The sequence below is a fragment of the Rhamphochromis longiceps genome, linkage group LG12 (genome assembly GCF_057381845.1).
Source record: "Rhamphochromis longiceps isolate RC_006_pf linkage group LG12, R_longiceps_female_GT1.1, whole genome shotgun sequence".
Lineage (NCBI taxonomy): Eukaryota > Metazoa > Chordata > Actinopteri > Cichliformes > Cichlidae > Rhamphochromis > Rhamphochromis longiceps.
In genome coordinates, this window is record NC_140568.1 from 6,798,174 (window position 1) to 6,817,775 (window position 19,602).

The window sequence follows — 19,602 nt, forward strand, 5'->3', positions numbered from 1 at the left end:
GTGCAGGCCATAACCACTGTGCCAACGGTTATTTATGACCGTGACGATTGTTGATTTCATTCACGTTACAAATAACTTATTAGAATAATTTAAAAAAAAAGAATCCTTTTAGATTAATTCAAAACCTTCAACTAAAGAAATGCATTCATCCTTTTCCTCGCGCAATTATTTTTCGATCCATTAGATGGCGCAGTATCTTCACAGTAGGATTCAATCGCCGGCAAACTCCGGTAATTGAGTCACTGATGTTGGAACTTTACTGTTTTTTTTCTTGAAAATTACATAGTTAAAACTATCTTTTAAAAAGGAGAAAAAGAAGAAGATGCGTCAGGGGAAATAAAAGTTTCTGCTAATTTTATCTTACAGAAAACAAAGGTTCTTGTAGGCACATACATATGAAGAATAAAAACAAACCCCATGGTTGTTTAATATAATTTTTAAAAAGTGACTCAAATAAAAAACGGCTTAAAAAAAACAACCTTTAAAGCTATAATCCACGTTTACGCGCCATAAAGACAGACTGCTGGATGACGAGACAAATTTAGACAATGTGTTATGGAGACAATTGGATCAGGTGATGACTGCCTACTTGAGCATCAGTGTTATCACTTCACATCCAGGGGTTTCCTGCCCAGGGTACCAAGGGCTTTCCATCCTCCGCACAGGATAGAAGACCAGTTCCCACGCACTGGGGTGATCCACTGTGCATTTCAGCAACAGATTACTCTTCCAGGCAAAATAAATAAATAAAACCACAGGCTTTTGTGACGAGCACCATGCGCAATGACTAACTCCGTGGTCGGATCCGAGCGCTGCACAGAAATTTAGTCCGCATCATTCCCTGACAGCTCCCTGAGAGAGGCAGGGCTGGATTCACAGGTAGGCTGTGCGATCTCCTTCGAAGGATTTTCAAACATTACATCCTCACCCGAAACATTTCTGTGAGATTATTGCGTTTGGACAGCCCATTGTAATTTCTCTTTAGCCTGTGCAAGTTGAATGGATGCAGCATTTCATTCAGAAGACACGGGGAATAGAAATCGCTTACTAGGGAGCTCGTTTTATTGCCTGTTTTTATTAATTTGCTGGAACACATATCATGGGTTTTTATTAGCCTGTTATTTACTGAGTCGTTTGAATGAAGGGGAGGATTGTGAGGGAGTGTGCAGTGCACTCAGTATGCGTGCTGATAATTAACCTATAGCTTTCAATTATAACAATGAACATTTCAGTGAATCCTTTGTGTTTTTGGGGGTACATCATTCTGAAGACGTGATCCTGCTGCAGAATTTTATTTATTTATTTTATTTTATTTTTTGCTGTCATTCATGCAGAGCTGGTGTTGCACTGATTTACTACTACCTACTTTGGTGTTATGATTATGGACTAAGTTTATTCATGAATGGCTACACTCTAGGTGTACCTCAGTAGGTTCAGCCCCCCCATCTCCCTTTATAAAAAAGATTTAATAAAACAAGACTAGAGCCCGGCTCCTCCTGCAAATGAAGTGCTTTGTTGTTGTAGATCTGATGTAAGAAAGCAGACCTGGTAAGTCATGTGGGAGACTGTGTGGTTGCAGTCCCTGGGCGTTGCTGCAGGGTTTTTTAGGAGCGCACGCTGGAGGCTTGCAGACTATAGAGGAAAAACATCAAGCTGATCACTGATGTGGGGAGGGCTGCTTCTCAACTCCAGCTGTGACACAGAGCAGGTGAATCAGTTGACTACTTATTGTGATGTTATCTTTTACTGCACCCTAGGGCTCTTATTATTATTAAACCTGGAATGTCCAAGCAGTGTGTGTGTGTGTGTGTGTGTGTGTGCGTGCGTGTGTGTGTGTGCGTGTGTGTGCGCGCGCGCACGCGCGCTGTAATGGGTTGGACTAGTTCATTCTTATTCTGACATTAATATGGAAAGAGGACAGAGAAAGGAAGCTGGGCTCTGCCTTCCAGTTCCACCATCTCCCAACTCCTCCTACAGACCTGAAAGCATGTGGATTAAATGGGGGAAGGGAGAAAAGACTGAATGAATGGTCTGAGCGATATCTGCAGTTGCATCCTTGCACATAAGCAGCCCCAGTAGTGATTGAACGACACCTTCATCCTGATGTCCCCTGTCTTTGTATTTTTCTCCCTGCCTGCTAGCCTATTGTTGTTTTCGAAAGAAGGAATGAAATTAAGAAAAGATATAGGAGGAGATCAGTTGTTTTCACATCTGGTCACATAAAACAAGAGTAAAAGAGCAAGAATGATGGGTATTTATAGAAAAGGTGGGGGGGGGGGGGGGGGGGTGAAAGATGGAGGAATGAAGTGCTTTGCATGCTGCATGCATTATTTAACACACAAGCATACAAGGCAGCCATACCCTTCTTCTTTAACCACGTTACTTTACAACATTTGTAACAATGACCTGGTCTGCATGGGTCTGAAAATTTAGCGCACACACACACACACACACACACACACACACACACACACACACACACACACACACACACACACACACACACACACACGCGCACACACACACACACACACACACACATGGAGTTTAATCACTCTCATTCTCATCTTCTGATCTTGCTGTTACCATGGCCACAGTTGGTAAAGGTGCATGACTCCATGTTTTTTTGTGCTCGTCACCATCTATGCATGCAGCTTCGGGCCTAAATCACACAGTTTTTACTGTAAATCTACGCAGATTTTGTGTTCTGTGTTTAAATTCTGTTAGAGGAGATTTTATTCTGCCATTTGTGTCCAAGCTCCAGAGGGGAGTGGCTTCATCTTCTTATTCTCATCAGCGGTGGATAAGCATTGATTCACTTACTTATCCAAATGTGGTGATTCGAGCTGCCTAAATGGTGTGGCATATTGGAGAAAGCAGAAGTAATGAATGTGGCCTTTTAACAAAGTTCCCCCAGCAGAGTGAGGAGTTAAACATCCAAAATAGAATTAACACTAGTTTATCTCGAAAACCCCTTTTCCACCTTTCCACTACCCTTTCCAATCCCTGACCCTTATTTTACACTCATTCTAATCAGCGCTTTACATATGTTGCAGCTGCAATGATGGTCTTCAGAGTAACGCCTACAGGAAGCCTCCCGACAGAGGTTTTTCTCTCAAAAGTTGCAAAGAAGCTTGCTGTTAGTGATGCAGCTTCCAGGCCAGAACAGTTTGCCAACACAGATTTGTTAAAAACACCCAGGGGCATTGTACCTGCTAGTTTGCTAGTGGGACAAGAGGGAGAGTCAGATATCCCACAGCTGAACCACATCTTCACAGGGGAGAGAGTAACGGCAGTAAGACTAAGAGAGACCTGACGTGTTTTCTTTCATCTTATGAACCATGTAGTTTTGTCTCATAAGACTACAAACAGACATTTAATACCCCTATCTGTTACCTCTGACATAAGATTTGAAGAAACCGAGGGAACGTAATCAGCCGGTGCATCAGCAGCCAGTCCCACCTCTTGCTTCTGGGGCATACAAGGATGAATCACCATCAGCCAAGCAAATCTGAAACTCACTGCAGGCTCTTGCTAGAGTGCCGGTAATCGAGTGTTCCCTCGTCCTGTAGCTGTTGACTGACTTAGCTTTAAAAGGAGGCTCGGATAAAAGCATTCTCTGCTATATTAGGAGACTTGTGATGTAACAGAGTTGGTGATAACTGTGATATTTAAAATATGAAATATTTAAAGAATATTAATAATGCACACAAAAAAATAGTGCAGCACCAGTAACTATCACGTTGACACTTAAGCATAGTGGGTGGCAGTATTGCACTTTAACTGATGGCAGATGTTATGCCATGTGGAGTTTTGTTGTTGATTAAGCAACTGTTCTTTTTCTGTTTTTTTATGGTTAAGGTTTCAGACTTTCTCTTCAGCTCCCTTTGAGTCTAAAAGTTGAATCTGAATTATATGTAAATCAATATGCTGGTCAGATGGCGTTTTCAGCTAAATCTGAGGATTGCTAGGATCTGTTGGATGTCGACTGCAAATTCAGCCTTGTTGTGATTTCTGAATAAAAGAAAAAAAAATCTGCACCAGCCAGATTTAGGTTGACTGGATGGAGCCAACAATTATAGCAGGGTATCAGCATGATAGCTTGTTTGGTCACTGGATGGTTTTTCCTGTTTGTTCTCCAACGATGCGGGACCTGGATCCATGCCTGCCGAGAGGATGTAGTTGTGTGTATTTAAAATGGTACAACGCTCTCACATTTGAGAGGTGAAGAGTCCTCGCAGATGGTTCTGCAGATGGTCCCTGTCAGCGCCATTGTCTGAGTGAAAGCATGGATAATTTGTCAATGCGACAGACCTAAAAGACTAACATCCACACTGTTGCCCTAAACAGAGTTTCTCAATCTGTTCCACCCGATGTGATCTGTTCCTCCCCAAATCCTTGTTTGATATTGGTCAGAGCATAAAGCGTACACTAATGCCTTAAGGAGAGGGTTTACACAGAGTGAATGGCAACGAGGGTGGGAGCTGTAAATAATTAAGAAATGCTGAGTGATGTGTTCCTCTTGCAGCAGAACATTTCACGGTGCAGTGCTTTATAGTGTTGCCCAGGTCCAACTTTCAGTGTGTTGCTATGCTGCCGTCTCACAGTCCTCTATGGAGGATGGATGGAGTTTTGTCATGCTACTGGGAGTGGGTGGCTACCTTTTGGTGGCTCCTACCCTCTCCCCACTCACTCTGAGACATTGTGAGAATTTGACATCAAGATCTGTTAAGCTACTTAGTTTATAAATCCAAATGATCATAAATTAAATTCTGCGATTTAGATTTAATTTATTTAAATTTGGCGTCGCTGTTTATTTAATGTTAAGTCATGATATGTTTCCTTTGATAAAATCTGAGAAATCAGATGTTTTAATTGCGTTAAGAACTGCCAAATATACATTACAGATGAATGGGATGCTTGCTTTGAAGTAAAAGAGTATACACTTACACAATATAATCATGCAATACCGTGCAATCAAAATAATGTGTCAGCTTTGCAATCCATTGAACAGATGTTGGGAAATTTCCCGTGATAAGTCAGCTCCTTAAACTGCAGATAAAAATAATAATAATAATAATAATAATAATAATAATAAATAAAAATGAGTTGGTTATCAAATTACTGGACTCATCCTGTTGACATCAGGAGCTTTTGTTTATCCCCACACATTTAATAGTTGTTGAGAACAAATATGGGCTAAAGTGGTTATCCTGTCTTCCAAACTACAACATGCAGAGATGTGATTTTATGATGCGAATGACTGGAGCACATTTGACTCTTCCTTTTTACTTTGTGGTTGCAGGCGTTCCTGTTTCAGTTTTTTTTTCTTTTTTTACTGCTAAAGGTGGCAAGTCAATTACCATTCATGACCCTTACTGCACAGTGTACTCCAATCTTGTGTTTATAGCCTAATCAAAAATATAACACAGAACATTTTACAGCCTATAAAAAAAGACCTTCAGTTTCTACCTCACACGTCACCGCTGACTGCGAAGGAGCAGCTGGTTGTACTTTTCTGATCACATGTAGCTTACAAGTGAGTCAAAATGCTGTTGAGTAGTTCGTGTTTTGAAGAGAACTTGAGTGGTCTATAGACAGCTCACATATAGGCTTGTTTTTACAGACCATCCATCATTTTCCAAAAGTAGATCGTTTTCAACATTAAATTGTTTTCTCCATCATTCTAATCTCGTACTCAAATTCATCGAGTAGTGGTTAATTCTCAGGATGTGATAGTAGTTCATCCATATGCCGGCAATGCTGCTCGCTTGCGCCTTCCGTCTGCCCAGAATGTTTTACTTTGCTGTATTTAATTAGCATTTGGCAAAAAAGTCAGTGTGTGAGGAAGTGAATTAAAAAAGAAGGCATGATGTTCCAGATCACCACAGGACTTGAGCTAAAACTTTAGGCCAACCAAGACCTGTTTGTGTTCTCTTTCATAATACATAACACAATCTGACTTACTGCCAGACCAGATGGTAGAGGAGGAAAAATCAGGATGAAGTAAAATATGTTTCGTCACTTCTTAAACCCTCCTTTAAGTCCTTCTTTTTTCTTTATGATTTTATCATAAAACTTGAAAGTGATTTGTTGTATTTTGCATTGCACCATGTTTTTTAGCGATGACGTTGCCGTTCACCTTTCACAATAATCTTTGTTTCTTTGTTTGATGGTTTTGCGTGTTGAGTATGTTAGATTGTTAATAGAACCTCCATTATGCATTCAAAAGTTTTTGAACACATGAAATATAAATCAAAGGGAAACCAATTGTGTAAATCTGCATTGATCTCTGATTCTCATTAACCCATTTTACAAATATCCTTTGTGGAGGATGGCGAGGGAATTGTTGCCCTGGAATTCAAGTGTAGTACCTTGTAGTGTTTCAGTGTCATTATATTTAATACATTTATAAGTAGGACATGTAGCGGGGTGTCAGGCGATTGATAAAGCCCTTGGTTACGCTGCAGACAGTTGTCCTCTATCAAATTCGGAATAAGATAATACGTTTAGCATTTGGCAGTAATTTTGATTATTTAGTTTGTCTGCTTCATCAAAATAGATTTGCGAACCGTTCATGTTTCTTTCATAAATAATGATCAATGCCAATTTAAAAATTGCAGTATTGTTAGAGCACAAAGTGCTTGTATATTATTTGAGTAAATCCTTGCTTTTGTTTGCAGATTTCAGTACAGGAGGTAGCTTCGCTCTATCCTTACATCCCACTTACAGTGGCCCATGGTGAATCATTCCAAAGAAGCCCCACTGACTTGTTGTCACTGCCTGCTTTCCTCAGCTCTCCCTTCCGCAAGTACTGAAAACTCAAGACATTACTGTAAAAAGGTGCTTTTTCCCAGTCTGTTGGTTTTCCAGTCATATATTCTGCAGTAATGAGTCATACTCCTACTATTGAAAGATATACAACAACATTAATCTGTGAAAGTGCCTGACTGGACTCGAAATGGGTTACTCTTGCTGATGATTTTCTTGAACTGAAGAATGGATAGCTGTGTTTGCTAAAAGCTGATGCAAAACATCCAGGCTGTGCTCAGGGAGTTGTGTGTACGTAGACCCCTGAAGATGCACAGATGCAGATTTGTATTGACTAGTCTCTCAGGCCCTGAGGAGGAGACACAGGTTTCTAAATCGGTCCTCTCCACCCCCATATGAAATTCTCTCTATAGAGAGATCCCGCTGCATCCATGACTTATGGTGATCAGTCTTGAGTCGATGCTCTCCCTCTGGTCTTTCCTGCTGTCATCTCACACATGATCTGTTACTAGCTACTCCTGGCGGTATGGTGTGGCCATTTGCACAGTTCCCATTGTAAAGGTTTCATAACATTTTTGCAGAAGAATAAACAACAAATTAATAAATAACAGAGAATATGTGCTTCTCCTCAGAGAGGAATCCACCACCTGACTGAGTCATTTTTACCAGTTAAGCTGAGAAGTATAGAGGATGGAGTCTGAGGGTTAAAATGATGTCAGAAACAAGGCCCAGTATGACATTTTGGGCAAGACAGTTCATTATAATTGGTCTTGGATACAATTTTCAAAGTTACAGTACATTTAAAACCTTTTGAGAGAATTTAAACTACAACCAATGAAACCAGCACTACTTTCCAAAAGCTAAAGCATAACATCCTATAGTGACAGCTCTTTATGTGTATGTGATCCTTCAGACTATCTCCTGAATATTAATTGGTTTGTCACTTCAGCAAAGAACCCACTACTGTGATGCATTAATATCTATCCCGAGCAGGGAGCTCGGGCTAGTCTGAGTCAGTCGTTACCTTGCCCAAGTCTTAACGTAGCCTCCCATCTGTCTCTCTCCATCCACCTCTGCAGGACAATAATGTTCGACAAAAGTGCCGTAATTTATTTTGGCAAGTGAAGGAGGGCCGCACTTCAGAGTGTCAGTGCATAAAATACACGGTGTGGTCAGAGTTATGTCTGATCTGTCAGTCTGCTGCTGAAAAAGTGGAAAAAGACCAGGCTCCCTGAGGACTGTGCTGCTAGTGTTGGCTAGATGCAGGCGCTGCATCAGAAGGAAAAGCCCACACCCAGAGTGCCTATTGATAGCACAGCGAATTTCTTGAATCCTGCAGGCAGACGTACAACAGATTAGACCTCAAAAGGTATGGAGCCCGACGTTACGGAGTATAATATGAGCAGCTGAATGAGTGGTGCACCCCTCCCTTTTGCTACTGCTTTTACTCTCTCCAAGTTTCTACAATGCTGGATTTTCCTGCTTTGAAATGCTGAAGACAAGTACCACAGTAACTTCTCACTTTTCCTTTTTTGTCATTAACATTGTGCATTTTTGGCTAAATCCCGCCCCCAACATATTAAACCTCATAATCCAAAGAGCGGCAATGATGCATAAAGTATAGATAAAAACAGAATGCAACAATTTACAAATCATTTAATAGGCTTTATTTAAGTTTTTATAGTTAAAAGACAACATACCAAAGCTTCAAAGTGACAAAAATGATGATTTTTGTAATAATATATGGACATTTTGATTTTGATATACCAGCAAAACACTGCAAAAAAAGAGAGGCAACATCAACACTGTTTTGCATCACCTCATGCTTTAAAACACTCAACAACTTGGGAACCATGATGAATGATCGTTGTAATTTTAAGAGCAGAGTACTTTTCAGGTCTTCCCTGATATAGATCTTAGGTGCTTGAAAGTTTTACATCTCATAAAGCACCAACTGTTTTCAATGGGCAGGACTGCAGGCAGGCCAGTGTAGCACTTACACTCTTATTAAGATGACATGTTGTTAGAAAGCATGCACACTTTGGTTTGGTATTCTTTTGCTTAAATGAGCAAGCTTTTCTCTGACTACTCCCAGATGGGCTAATTACCCATGCTGTGCCCACCGATTCGCCCCTTTCCCATCACAGATGTAGCCCCTACAAATGTCTCCACATCTTTCATTCTGAAACATTTGACCTGCTCGCTCTTTCTTAAACAATAATGCTTCTTATTTTACCTAATTAGTTGCCAGATTTCCACCAGGTGGTTTTATGTTATACACCACCTCAGTTTTGAAAAATTAAATGAAAATGTATTTAAATAGCCCAAAAGCTTCAAGGCTTTACATTGTAAAGACAAAACCCTAAAATAATACAGGCAAAAAACCCTCAATAATCAAACGACTCCCTATGAGCAAAACGAAAAACGTCCTTTTACCGGAAGAAACCTCTGGCAGAACCAGGCTCAGAAATGGGTAGCCATCTGCTTGACTAGTTGGGGGTGAAGCAAGACAAGACAAAAGACACACAGTGGAAGAGAGCAGATCACCATAACAATTCCTGGTATCTAAAGCACAAGAAAGGTTCTTAGTTTGTGTGGTTGCTTCAGTTTCGAACCTGCCAGTCTTCTCTGAATGCAGGTACTTTCCTTCATGACATACACTGTGGATCCAATCGCTCCATGTACTGTCTGGCAGAGGATTGATACAACCCTCTGTCAGTCGCAGGAGTGCCTACAGACACACACACACACACACACACACACACACACACACACACACACACACACACACACACACACACACACATACACACACACTCAGAAAGCAGTCGTACTCGTAGGCAATTGCCTCAGTGAATTCTGTCGACGGTGTCGTATTATCTTTACCATGTCAGTCTGAGATTAAATTACATTGCTAGTGTATCATATGGATGGATGAACCACTCACTCTTTCTCACTGTCATTATTAGTACTCACTCTGTTCTCTGTCTATTTTTTTTGTTTTGTTTTGTTATGGGGTTTATTTTGCATCATGTACTGCAGTGACCGCAAAAGCTGACATTTACTTTAAATACTCTGATGACACAGCCATCCTTAGCATCCTCCTCGGCAACAGTGACTCTCTCCTTGTCTGTAAACAGTCCAGTTCAGATTCTTCATGGAGCGTCAATAAGTTCCAAGTGAAGTCTTATAAATAGTCTTATAAACATTAGTCTCCCCTGCCCCCATAGCACCCACCTCCATACCCAGCTTCACCAACATCCCTGGGGCCAAACGAGTTGATAACTTGATGGCATTTAAAAAAAAAAGGCGTTAACACACTATGACCAATCAGAAATGCTGTAAAAAGACTCTTAGTCATAGCTGTGGTGTCATTGCATAATTGAGCGACTCCTGCTGCACGTAACCATCTGTTTCTTTGATTTGTGCAGATTCACAAACGGGAAGCGATTCTTATGGCTTCACTAACAGCTGCTCAAATAACTGACCTTGCCACCCCCAATTTGCACAACTTTATATCCACAGGCCTGACAGTGAAGGCGCATCTAAATTCAAACAAACTAGACCACTCACTTCACTTCATATTGCATCATTTCACTCTGCACCATCATGAACAAGAAGGCTCGTTTTGTCATGAGCGTCGTTCCCATTGTTGTATGCCCAGTAAGCGTCTCTCCCCCTACAGGAAACGCTTATGTCGCTGTAGCTCTGTCGTGTATTTTACAGATCAGTTTGTGGTGTTTCTGAAATGTTTTCTTGCATCCATTCACTGCTTGAATATTTTCCTGGAACTATATATTGAAACAGGCTTGGCAAGAGGACACGATACTGATTAGGCGGTAAATCTGGCAATGCAAGCCTCTTTGAAAGTTGGTGTATTTCTCATGCTTATGCAAATTCATTGGAAGCAAAGTGGATGAAGAAGCTAAAAGTTACTTTTCTGGGAATGATATTTGATTTTTGTAGATTCTACTTTTTTTTTTGGCTTCTGATGGACATTTTAATTAACCCTGCGCTGTGACATTAAAAGGAAGTGTAGCTGGTGACTTTTCAATTTGATGTTGGCTCTGTCCTGGCTCACACATTTGTAGGAAATGACTTTTTTGATGAGAGAGCAATCCGGTGGCAATTAAGTTGGTGCTGCATAAGCACGAGATAAGGGTGCAGGAAAGGTAAAAGTGTGGCTCTGAGATATAGCTAGAGAGTTTTTATGACATCAGTTAAAGCTTGTTTGACTACCTCATGCTGAATTTATCCATGCCTTCTGTCTCTCTGTCTATCCCACAGACTGCAACAGAGCAGCATGACAGACACAGTGATGAGCAGCAGCTCAGATCGCTGGGTGTCCAATGACAGGCAGAGGAACATGCACGCTAGGTAAGCCTGATGCTCAGAACAATTTTTCTTCTAGTAAACCTTTCATATGGCCACATCAACACCTAACTGTGCCTTCCTCTTTTCACCTGCATCTGTCTGATATGTGATTTGTGACATAGTGATAAAGAACAGTAAGTAGATAAACTCCTATCTTATTGCATTAGGCAGCAATGTGCTGATGCAGTAAATGCATGCTCATTCATTCATTGCTCAATGCCTGCATGTAAATGTGTGATTGGTATAGTTAAATCATATAGTGCACCTTCAACTGCAGAGTATGCTTGGCTTACAGGGGCAACTGGACCATGCAGCCAGGCCCCGGTCCCGGTCCAGACCTCACCGATGAAGAGAAGGAGATTATAAACAGCGTGATCGCCCGTGCTGAGAAAATGGAGGCCATGGAGCAGGAGAGAATTGGGTAAGACCTGCAGTAGTTTCTCTTCTGAGACTGATTGCACACATATATTTTGACTTGGGATAATAATTGTTGACATTTTAAGTGAGATTTCACTCTGTGCTGCTGCAGGCGTTTGATAAACCGCCTGGACGACATGAAAAAGACTGTGTGTGGGGATGGAGTGTCCCGCTGTTTGCTGTGTGGAGAGCAGCTGGGCTCACCTGGGGTCAGCTCAGTGGTGTGCGAGGACTGCAAAAAGGTTGGTAATAAGTCAGCTCTTCTGCTACGATTCAGGCTAAAGGTTAAGAAAATCCAATAGGTCAGCCGTATATTTGTAATAACATTGAAAATGGCAAGCAACTGGTAATCTTTATTCTAATCTGTTGTGTAGAACATGTGTACCAAGTGTGGCACACAGTGTGGCAGTCGGCCACGCGCTGTGTGGCTGTGCAAGATCTGCAGAGAGCAGCGAGAGGTGAGCGCTTTAAAACGAGAGATAAAATTACAATTAAAACAATAATCCATTGAAAAAGACGATAAAACATATGCTTTTCCTCTTTTCTCAGGTGTGGAAGAGATCTGGTGCCTGGTTTTTCAAAGGTTTCCCGAAGCATTTCCTGCCATCACCGATGCCATTATCTAAAGCAAAAGAGACAGGTGCCCAGGAGGCAGCAGAGCCCCAGAGGCCAAAAGCCTCTGGGCCGAGGGAGACAGTAACCCAACAACAAGCACCAGGTAGACACAGCTAGCTTCAACTTTAATCTATCTATCTATCTATCTATCTATCTATAACAGTTGGTCTATGTCTATGTTATGTCTTAGGTCAGAATCAAAATGAGGCTCTTGCCTCTGAACAACAGGTTTCAGGCAAGTTCAATATCTATAACCCTTTTAAGATAGATCTGCTATATGAATGCGCTTTCCTCTTGCTTCCTGACATCTGACAGTGTTCTGTTAAGTATTCTGTTTTTATGATGTGCTAGTGGTTCATTTCCTCCCCTTCGTCACCACCCTGGCTATTTTATGGTGGCCAGGTGTGAAGCTACCAAAGCAGGCTAACTAGCTTCCGCTCAGAAAGTGAAAAGTTGCACTTTTTGGAAAATTAATATTTCTAATTTTCAGTGTGACTTTTTCAAACACCACCTCTTCAGTCTCTTCAGATCAGCCTTTCTGATAATGCAGTCCCACCTCTCATTGCTCTTTTCCCTGCCATCAAACCTTTTATCTCCTACCCAAATTTGGCTGTGCCGCCCACTGTCACAGAGGAGGGGGGCATGAAGAGCTCAATTAAACTGTCGGAAGTCCCATGCTGTGGCGTGGAATGAGCCTCCAGGTGGTGCTGGCATGATGGGTCGCACAGCATCATTTCACACTTTCAGCGTGATTACCTGTGCAGTGTGAGTTCCCCGTACAAGAGAAGCAGTCTGCATAGCTGCTGCATGTATGGTTGCTGGCTGCCACAGCTTGTTGTAGCGTATGTAGGTCAATGCCTGTGCTACAAAAAAGCTACAACATCAAAAGTATCTGGAGAGACCGCGGAGTATTACAGAATCCACTGCAGTAGCAGCCTGAAGTGGTCTTATTATGCACTTTTCCCCTATGCGCAGTACGCAAGTTCTGAATAATGTGATTCATGCTTATTTTTAGGGCCCGAGCCACAGGGCCGTCCTGGTTACCCACCTGTGGCCCCTAAACCAGTTATGCGCATGGCCTCAGGCGGGGCTGGCCCAGAAGAGGCCGGGCAGGGCAGCCCAGTGGTGATGAAGAAGATGGTGCCTGTCCAGAGCACCAGACCACAGCCTTGTGCATCCACCAACGTGACGCAGCAGGGTGAGAAACAGCTCTTTGTGTTTAGAGAGAGAGAGAAATCCTCAGTTGTGTCATTTCTTGCTGTCTGAGACAACTGAATGTGGTTGTAGGTTCAATGGTCGGAGATGGAGGTGCTTACTCTTCTGGTGCAGTTCCTCCAGAGCAGAGAGCGCCTCCTGCAGTGAGAGAGGACAGGAGGCAGCCGACTGCCTACGGTGCCCCTCCTGCCCGACAGCAACCTCCCCCAGCTGACGAGGAGGAGGAAGTCAATGACTATGACTCGGATGAAGCCAGTGAGTACACCATCTGCTCACCCTTCTCATGGAGTGACATGACTGATGTGTATTGTTTTAAATTCCCTTTCTGTACAGTTTGATTTCTCTCCACTGATTTCAAGAAAATAACAAAAGATAAGGGTTTGGTTTTGGGGTTTTCTTTAAATCAGGAAGAACTTATTTCTGTAAGGCGTACAGTATTGGGGGTTGATTCCCTTAATTTGGCAAAATCTGTTTCCCTCGGGCATACTGAATCACATCTTTGGCTTCATTTCTGCAATTTAGTTCGCTCCTACTAAAATAATTCATGTGCACTTCATTTAATAAATTGCCCAGTAGTCCAAGCAAACGGTAAATATCATTCTGGCAGTGCCTGTCGAGCTGAGTTAAAAATGACAAATAAACACCGTATGTGACCAGAATATAAAAAAATCGTTATCAGAGGAAGTAAAGCAGAGAAACATGTAGAGCTACATAAGTAGCGATGCATCTAGTCACTGTTTTCATGTATCCCATTTTAATGATGAGGATGATAACCCGCCAGTCATGATTTTGGCCTCCGGCGTCAAACAGCCCTCATTCTGTCTCAGGGGAATTGGGTTTTAATTTATTTTATTGAGGTCCAGGACAATTAAGCTGTGCAAAAAAAAATTTAAGATACAGGAGGCGGAACATGTTATAGATCCCTTGTGTGGGATTTAGTCCCCAGTGTAAGCAGGGAACATGTCAGAAATAGCAGTGATTTTATGTGTCTGTTCTCTATGGGGATGTGATGTAGCCCAGTTGGATACGACTTCTTTACTTAACAAGTAACAGCAATTTCGGCATATCTTAACTTAATATCTGCATGTTTTGATTTTTAGTGATTTGTTACCAGTATAAATAATATGCATATTTAATCTTTTAATAAATTATAATCCAGTAGTGCTTATTTTCATCTATAAAAGTGATACGATCATATAGGAATATTGACCTTGGTCCAGACTAAAATACCATACTAGCACCATTTAAGGACTGAAAATTACATCCAGACATTCATATGCTTTTGCTTATGCTTGGCAATAAAACTCATGTAAAGAAAGTCTGAGTGGGCAGCATGCTGGTCTTTATTTTTTCCCTCCCTTATCCTTTGAGACTTGATTTCTTTTATATTATATTTCCCTGTTTTTAATAAGATTGTCCTGCTGTTTACATAAGGTAAATAGAAGCCTGAGAATGTTTCATGATGAAGGTCAAGTCCTTTTGTCCATCCCTTCAGTCCATTCTGGGCTGGTTTCCAATTCTCATTTTAATTTACAAGATGAGCGTTGTTTAATTACAAGACAATCTTTCTATATTTACACTCTTAATTGTTCAAGAGCAGACTTGCTGTCTCCCTGTACCTTCGTGTAATGATTGGTCCGGGATCTCTTTCAGCCACTCTGGGCTCTCTAGAGTTCAGTCTTCACTATGAACAGGAAAGCAACAGCCTCCACTGTACCATCCTCAAAGCAAAGGTACCACTATTCAGCTCATTCTCCCACACAAAGAGGCAATTTCAATCAAGTGGGTCATGTTAAAAAGGCCCTGAATGGCACTATAGCTTAATTGCTGTCTGTCGTTTGTGATGTGGTGAACACCCTGCCCTGTTTCTCCTCAGGGACTGAAACCCATGGACTCAAATGGACTGGCAGATCCTTATGTCAAGCTTCATCTGCTGCCAGGGGCTAGTAAGGTAAAATGCGTACTTTCCTACATTAAACTTTCACTTATTTTAAAAGATCTCCTGCTATGCAATAAAGGAAGGATGGCAATTTCAGGCCGTTTGATTTGATGAGAAACCTTTCTCCTAGCTCAAGCCTGACATCTTGTGGTTTAGTCTTACAAGTATGACTTGGAGGTTTAACTGTATCTAGAAAATTATATTTCCTTTCCTGATCCACCTTGAATCCAACAGTCGAACAAGCTGCGCACAAAGACACTGAGAAACACCCGCAACCCTGTGTGGAATGAGGCGCTCACCTACCATGGCCTGACAGATGAGGACATGCAGCGTAAGACCCTCAGGTGAACACTAAATTTCAGACTGTTTCACTTAAAGCTTTACTTTGCATCAACAGCCATGTGGTCACATGTCAAACTGAATCTGTCCTTGCATTTAAAGACATACCGGTCTGTATAATTAAGAGTTACTTAAAATTTTCTCAGGGTCTCTGTCTGTGACGAAGACAAGTTTGGGCATAATGAGTTTATCGGGGAAACCCGAGTGGCACTGAAGAAACTGAAGATGAATCAGAAGAAAAACTTCAACGTGTGTCTAGAGAGAGTTGTGCCTGTGAGTGAAACTCACACATAGTCAAAGAGGCCTTTGTTCCATTTGTCACAGACTCTTTTTGACCTGCTCTAATCTCGCTCCCCCTCGCAGACAAAGAAAACCGCAACAGCCGGCACAGCCAGAGGGATCGCTCTCTACGAGGATGAGGCAATGCTATTTCCACACATGTCTAAACATGATGGATTCCCCCACAAGTTTATGCAAATTTTTATCATGAATCCTACTGAACTATTTACCTCCTCTCTCTGTCATAGCCGGGGAAAGACGGCACAGAGGTAGAAGAGCGTGGTCGGATTCTGATATCCCTGATGTACAGCACCCAGCAGAACCGCCTCATTATAGGCGTTGTGCGCTGCGTCCATCTGGCGGCCATGGATGCGAATGGTTACTCGGACCCATATGTCAAAATGTAGGTAGAGCAAACAATAAGTACACTTCACTGCTAATGCATGCCGTTAGATTCAATTTTGCACATGTGCAATTTACAGATGTCTGAAGCCTGACATGGGGAAGAAGGGAAAGTGCAAAACACAAATCAAGAAGAGGACTCTGAACCCAGAGTTTAACGAGGTTTGTAAGAGAGCTCAAAGGGAAACTCTGCAGTTAATATAAATGAGCTCCTCCACAAGTTACCAACACATTACTGTGGTCTTACTCTGAGCAACCATAGACTGTATATAAAAGATTGATGTAGACACTATGACTTCACTCGTTGGTTTGTGAAGTCGGATAGAACTAAATCCAGGTTTGTTTCTGAGCATCACATGCTACCAGGCATACATCTGGCTCAGAAACCAAGGACAATGCTCATTTGAACTATAGCAACATGTCAATCTCAAAGTTACTACGTCCTCCATCATATCCTGCTTTATGCCTCATTTAATCATTGTACTCTAATTACGATCATAATTTACCTGAGGTTGGTAATAGGTACAAAGTAGGGTCATTTTCTCAGCTTTTCTTCTTTTTACACCACCTTCTAACTGTGGAAAGCCTGCTGGCCATTAGAAAGACTCCAGGCTCAAAGCTCTTTTGCACTGGCAAACCTGGAGGCTACATCCATCTTTTATATCAGGTCTATCAGAAATGAAAAAGGCTAAAGGCTGTCTCATTGTCCCTATCAAACTTCAGGAATTCAGTTTCGACATCAAACACAGTGAACTGGCCAAGAAGACGCTAGATATATCAGTGTGGGATTACGATATTGGGAAGTCCAATGACTACATAGGTAAACATTTGATCTGTTTTGATGCAATAAACGTGATATTCTCACAGGTTCTCCACCTGCCTTTCACACCTCCTCCCACTTCTCTTCTCACAGGTGGATGTCAGTTGGGTATCACTGCCAAGGGAGAGAGGCTGAAGCACTGGTATGAGTGTTTGAAGAACAAAGACAAGAAGATTGAGCGCTGGCACACCTTGTTAAATGAGAATCACGTTGCTAGTGATTAACCACTTGCCCCATCGCACCATACAGCATGTGCTCATACTATCCTTCCTAGCTGGCTTGCATTTATCTCCTGATCAACTTTTTTTTAACCATGTTCTTGTTTATTACTTAATCTTCTGTATTCACTGCTCCCGTTTGCCCTCTTCCCCGAGTTAGTATACTGTTCTGTCCCGTTTCCTTATAAACGATTCCTCTGCCTACACTGATACTTAATCTGCCTCTGGTACAAATCATGGCGCAAATGAATTAGAAATTTTTGTTAATGTAGCTGAGACATCTATCAGCAAGGCCATCACGCCTGTCAGCGATGTTACACGTTGTGCCGAACTTGACACGTTCTTCGCAAAGGAAAATGATGTTTGACTTGCACAGAACAAGAAAAGCAATATGCTACGGCATCTGTCACAACCTTTGCTCAAGCTTAAAAAAAGGCTCGACGGAGCTCACGCTTAAAATTTATTAGACTGTAAAGGTATTATCTTTGTTTTCTCACGTGATGACATCACGCTATAGTGTAACACTTGACCTGTATAAGCATGTCACGCCACACACAACACTACATGCAGCTGCACCTTCAGATACTTCAACTTTCTCAGCATATTGTATATTACCATGAAGAAATGTTTACATAATGATACATTGCTCAGGTTAGTATAGACATCTGATTACAACAGATGATTCATAAGTCAGTGGACCATGAGCTAGATCAATCTTCAATCAGTTGCTGTTAATTTGTGATTTAAAATTAGAGCACTTAGTTTAAACCAGGAGGTTTTTTTCTGTATGGTAATTTAAACTGTGAACTCTGAGTTTGTGGAAAGTATTAACTATGTGTTTAGAGAAACTGAAAAATGAACCGTGATGTTTACTTTCCAGTTGATTTCTTTGTCGCGGTGAGAACTGGCAGGAAACAAACAAACAAACAAAAAGAACTTCATCCTGCTACCTCTACTCCTCTGAAGCTAGCGGTTCACCCTGACACCTCAGAGGTTTTCTACTGCAGTGTTTACATGGAATGCACAGAGTCAGGTTTCTTACAGCTTTCCCTAACAAATTTGGCTGCTCCGCTTAACAAGCAGAGAAGGCTGGACAGGTTATGTCATTAGTATGTGCAGCTTTACCTGCATGCACTGTGCTTGTGACTCTTGTGTGCCTGGGGCAGTCATGGCCCGCTTTTACCCCGATGTACCCTTTGCACAAAACAGCCTCCCCCACCCTCCTCGGTCTGCCACACCCCAATCATTCAAGGCTTTAGTGTGCGTTTGTTCAATGATTACAAAAAACCAAGGAAAACACACCTTACAAAGTGGATCGACCTCAATTTATACAGCTGTCTGCAAGTTATTCCAATGTCATAACAAAGACGAAAACAAAAAGATTCTATGCATGAAATGTCTTGTTGTTCAAGATACAGATACATATATATATGTACTTTGTAAGAAATCAATGCTATTGTAATTCCATCAATGTTTACACTTCTCCCCCACAACATTCCTGTTAATACTTTATATACAACAGGGCATATTCTGCATGACTATAACGACTATGGTGTAATCTGAATAAACTGGTTTGTTAGCATCCACAGGATAGACTAATAATCAGCTGAGCACACCATAATATGACCATGTCCAACTCTATCGGTAGCAGACTATGACATTAATCTTATACTTTGAACGAGAGGTCCTGTACATAAAATCTTTCCAGCGTCTTGTTTTCTCTGTAAAACCACTCTGCCCCCTCGTGGCAGTTATTCAGACGCCCTCCAGTCCCGCATTTGTGCTATTTCAGCCACAGTGATCGTCAAATGATGATCGGCATTTTGCTGTTTCAAAAAGCAAAACGAGCAGAAAACAAAAGCAGGCTTTCTCCTGAGCTACACCCACACCTGTCTTCTTCTTGTTTCAGCCAGTTCAGTGGAATGTTTCTTCTTTAATCTCTGTATTTGTACATAGATAGTGCATGCAACGGAAAGATGTATGTTTGCAAATAACTTTGCATGTAAAGATTTTGCAGAGAGTTTACACAGATCAATAAAGTCTAAGGAAAAAAACAACAAGCTTCTTGATGTGGAAAAGCCTTTCTGATATTAGGAGGAAAGATGCTCTCATCATATGGTGGTAATAAATGGAACAAACATGAAATTTGAAAGGATAAAAACTGAGGTGGACGATTGGACAGTTTATAACCACTTCAACTGTGCTTTATTGAT

The 19,602-nt window shown here is 41.6% G+C and overlaps 1 protein-coding gene across 4 annotated transcripts; it reads left to right on the forward strand.

The window, feature by feature from the left end:
• The first annotated feature begins 607 nt into the window (after nt 1–607).
• Nucleotides 608–19,433, forward strand: LOC146656743 (rabphilin-3A-like). Of its 4 annotated transcripts, none has more exons than XM_085426832.1 (18): nt 608–879; nt 11,059–11,148; nt 11,268–11,279; nt 11,441–11,566; nt 11,675–11,804; nt 11,937–12,020; nt 12,112–12,280; nt 13,193–13,375; nt 13,465–13,647; nt 15,046–15,125; nt 15,269–15,343; nt 15,566–15,675; nt 15,817–15,943; nt 16,034–16,090; nt 16,198–16,352; nt 16,432–16,513; nt 17,075–17,171; nt 17,265–19,433. In XM_085426832.1, exons 2-18 carry the CDS (start codon nt 11,075–11,077, stop codon nt 17,393–17,395), a joined length of 1,875 nt encoding a protein of 624 aa, XP_085282958.1. In that variant the 5' UTR covers nt 608–879; nt 11,059–11,074; the 3' UTR covers nt 17,396–19,433. The 4 variants fall into 4 exon arrangements, with proteins under 4 accessions (XP_085282958.1, XP_085282960.1, XP_085282959.1 ...); XM_085426833.1 differs by lacking the exon at nt 608–879 and adding an exon at nt 1,618–1,708; XM_085426834.1 differs by lacking the exon at nt 11,268–11,279.
• The last annotated feature ends 169 nt before the right edge of the window (nt 19,434–19,602 follow it).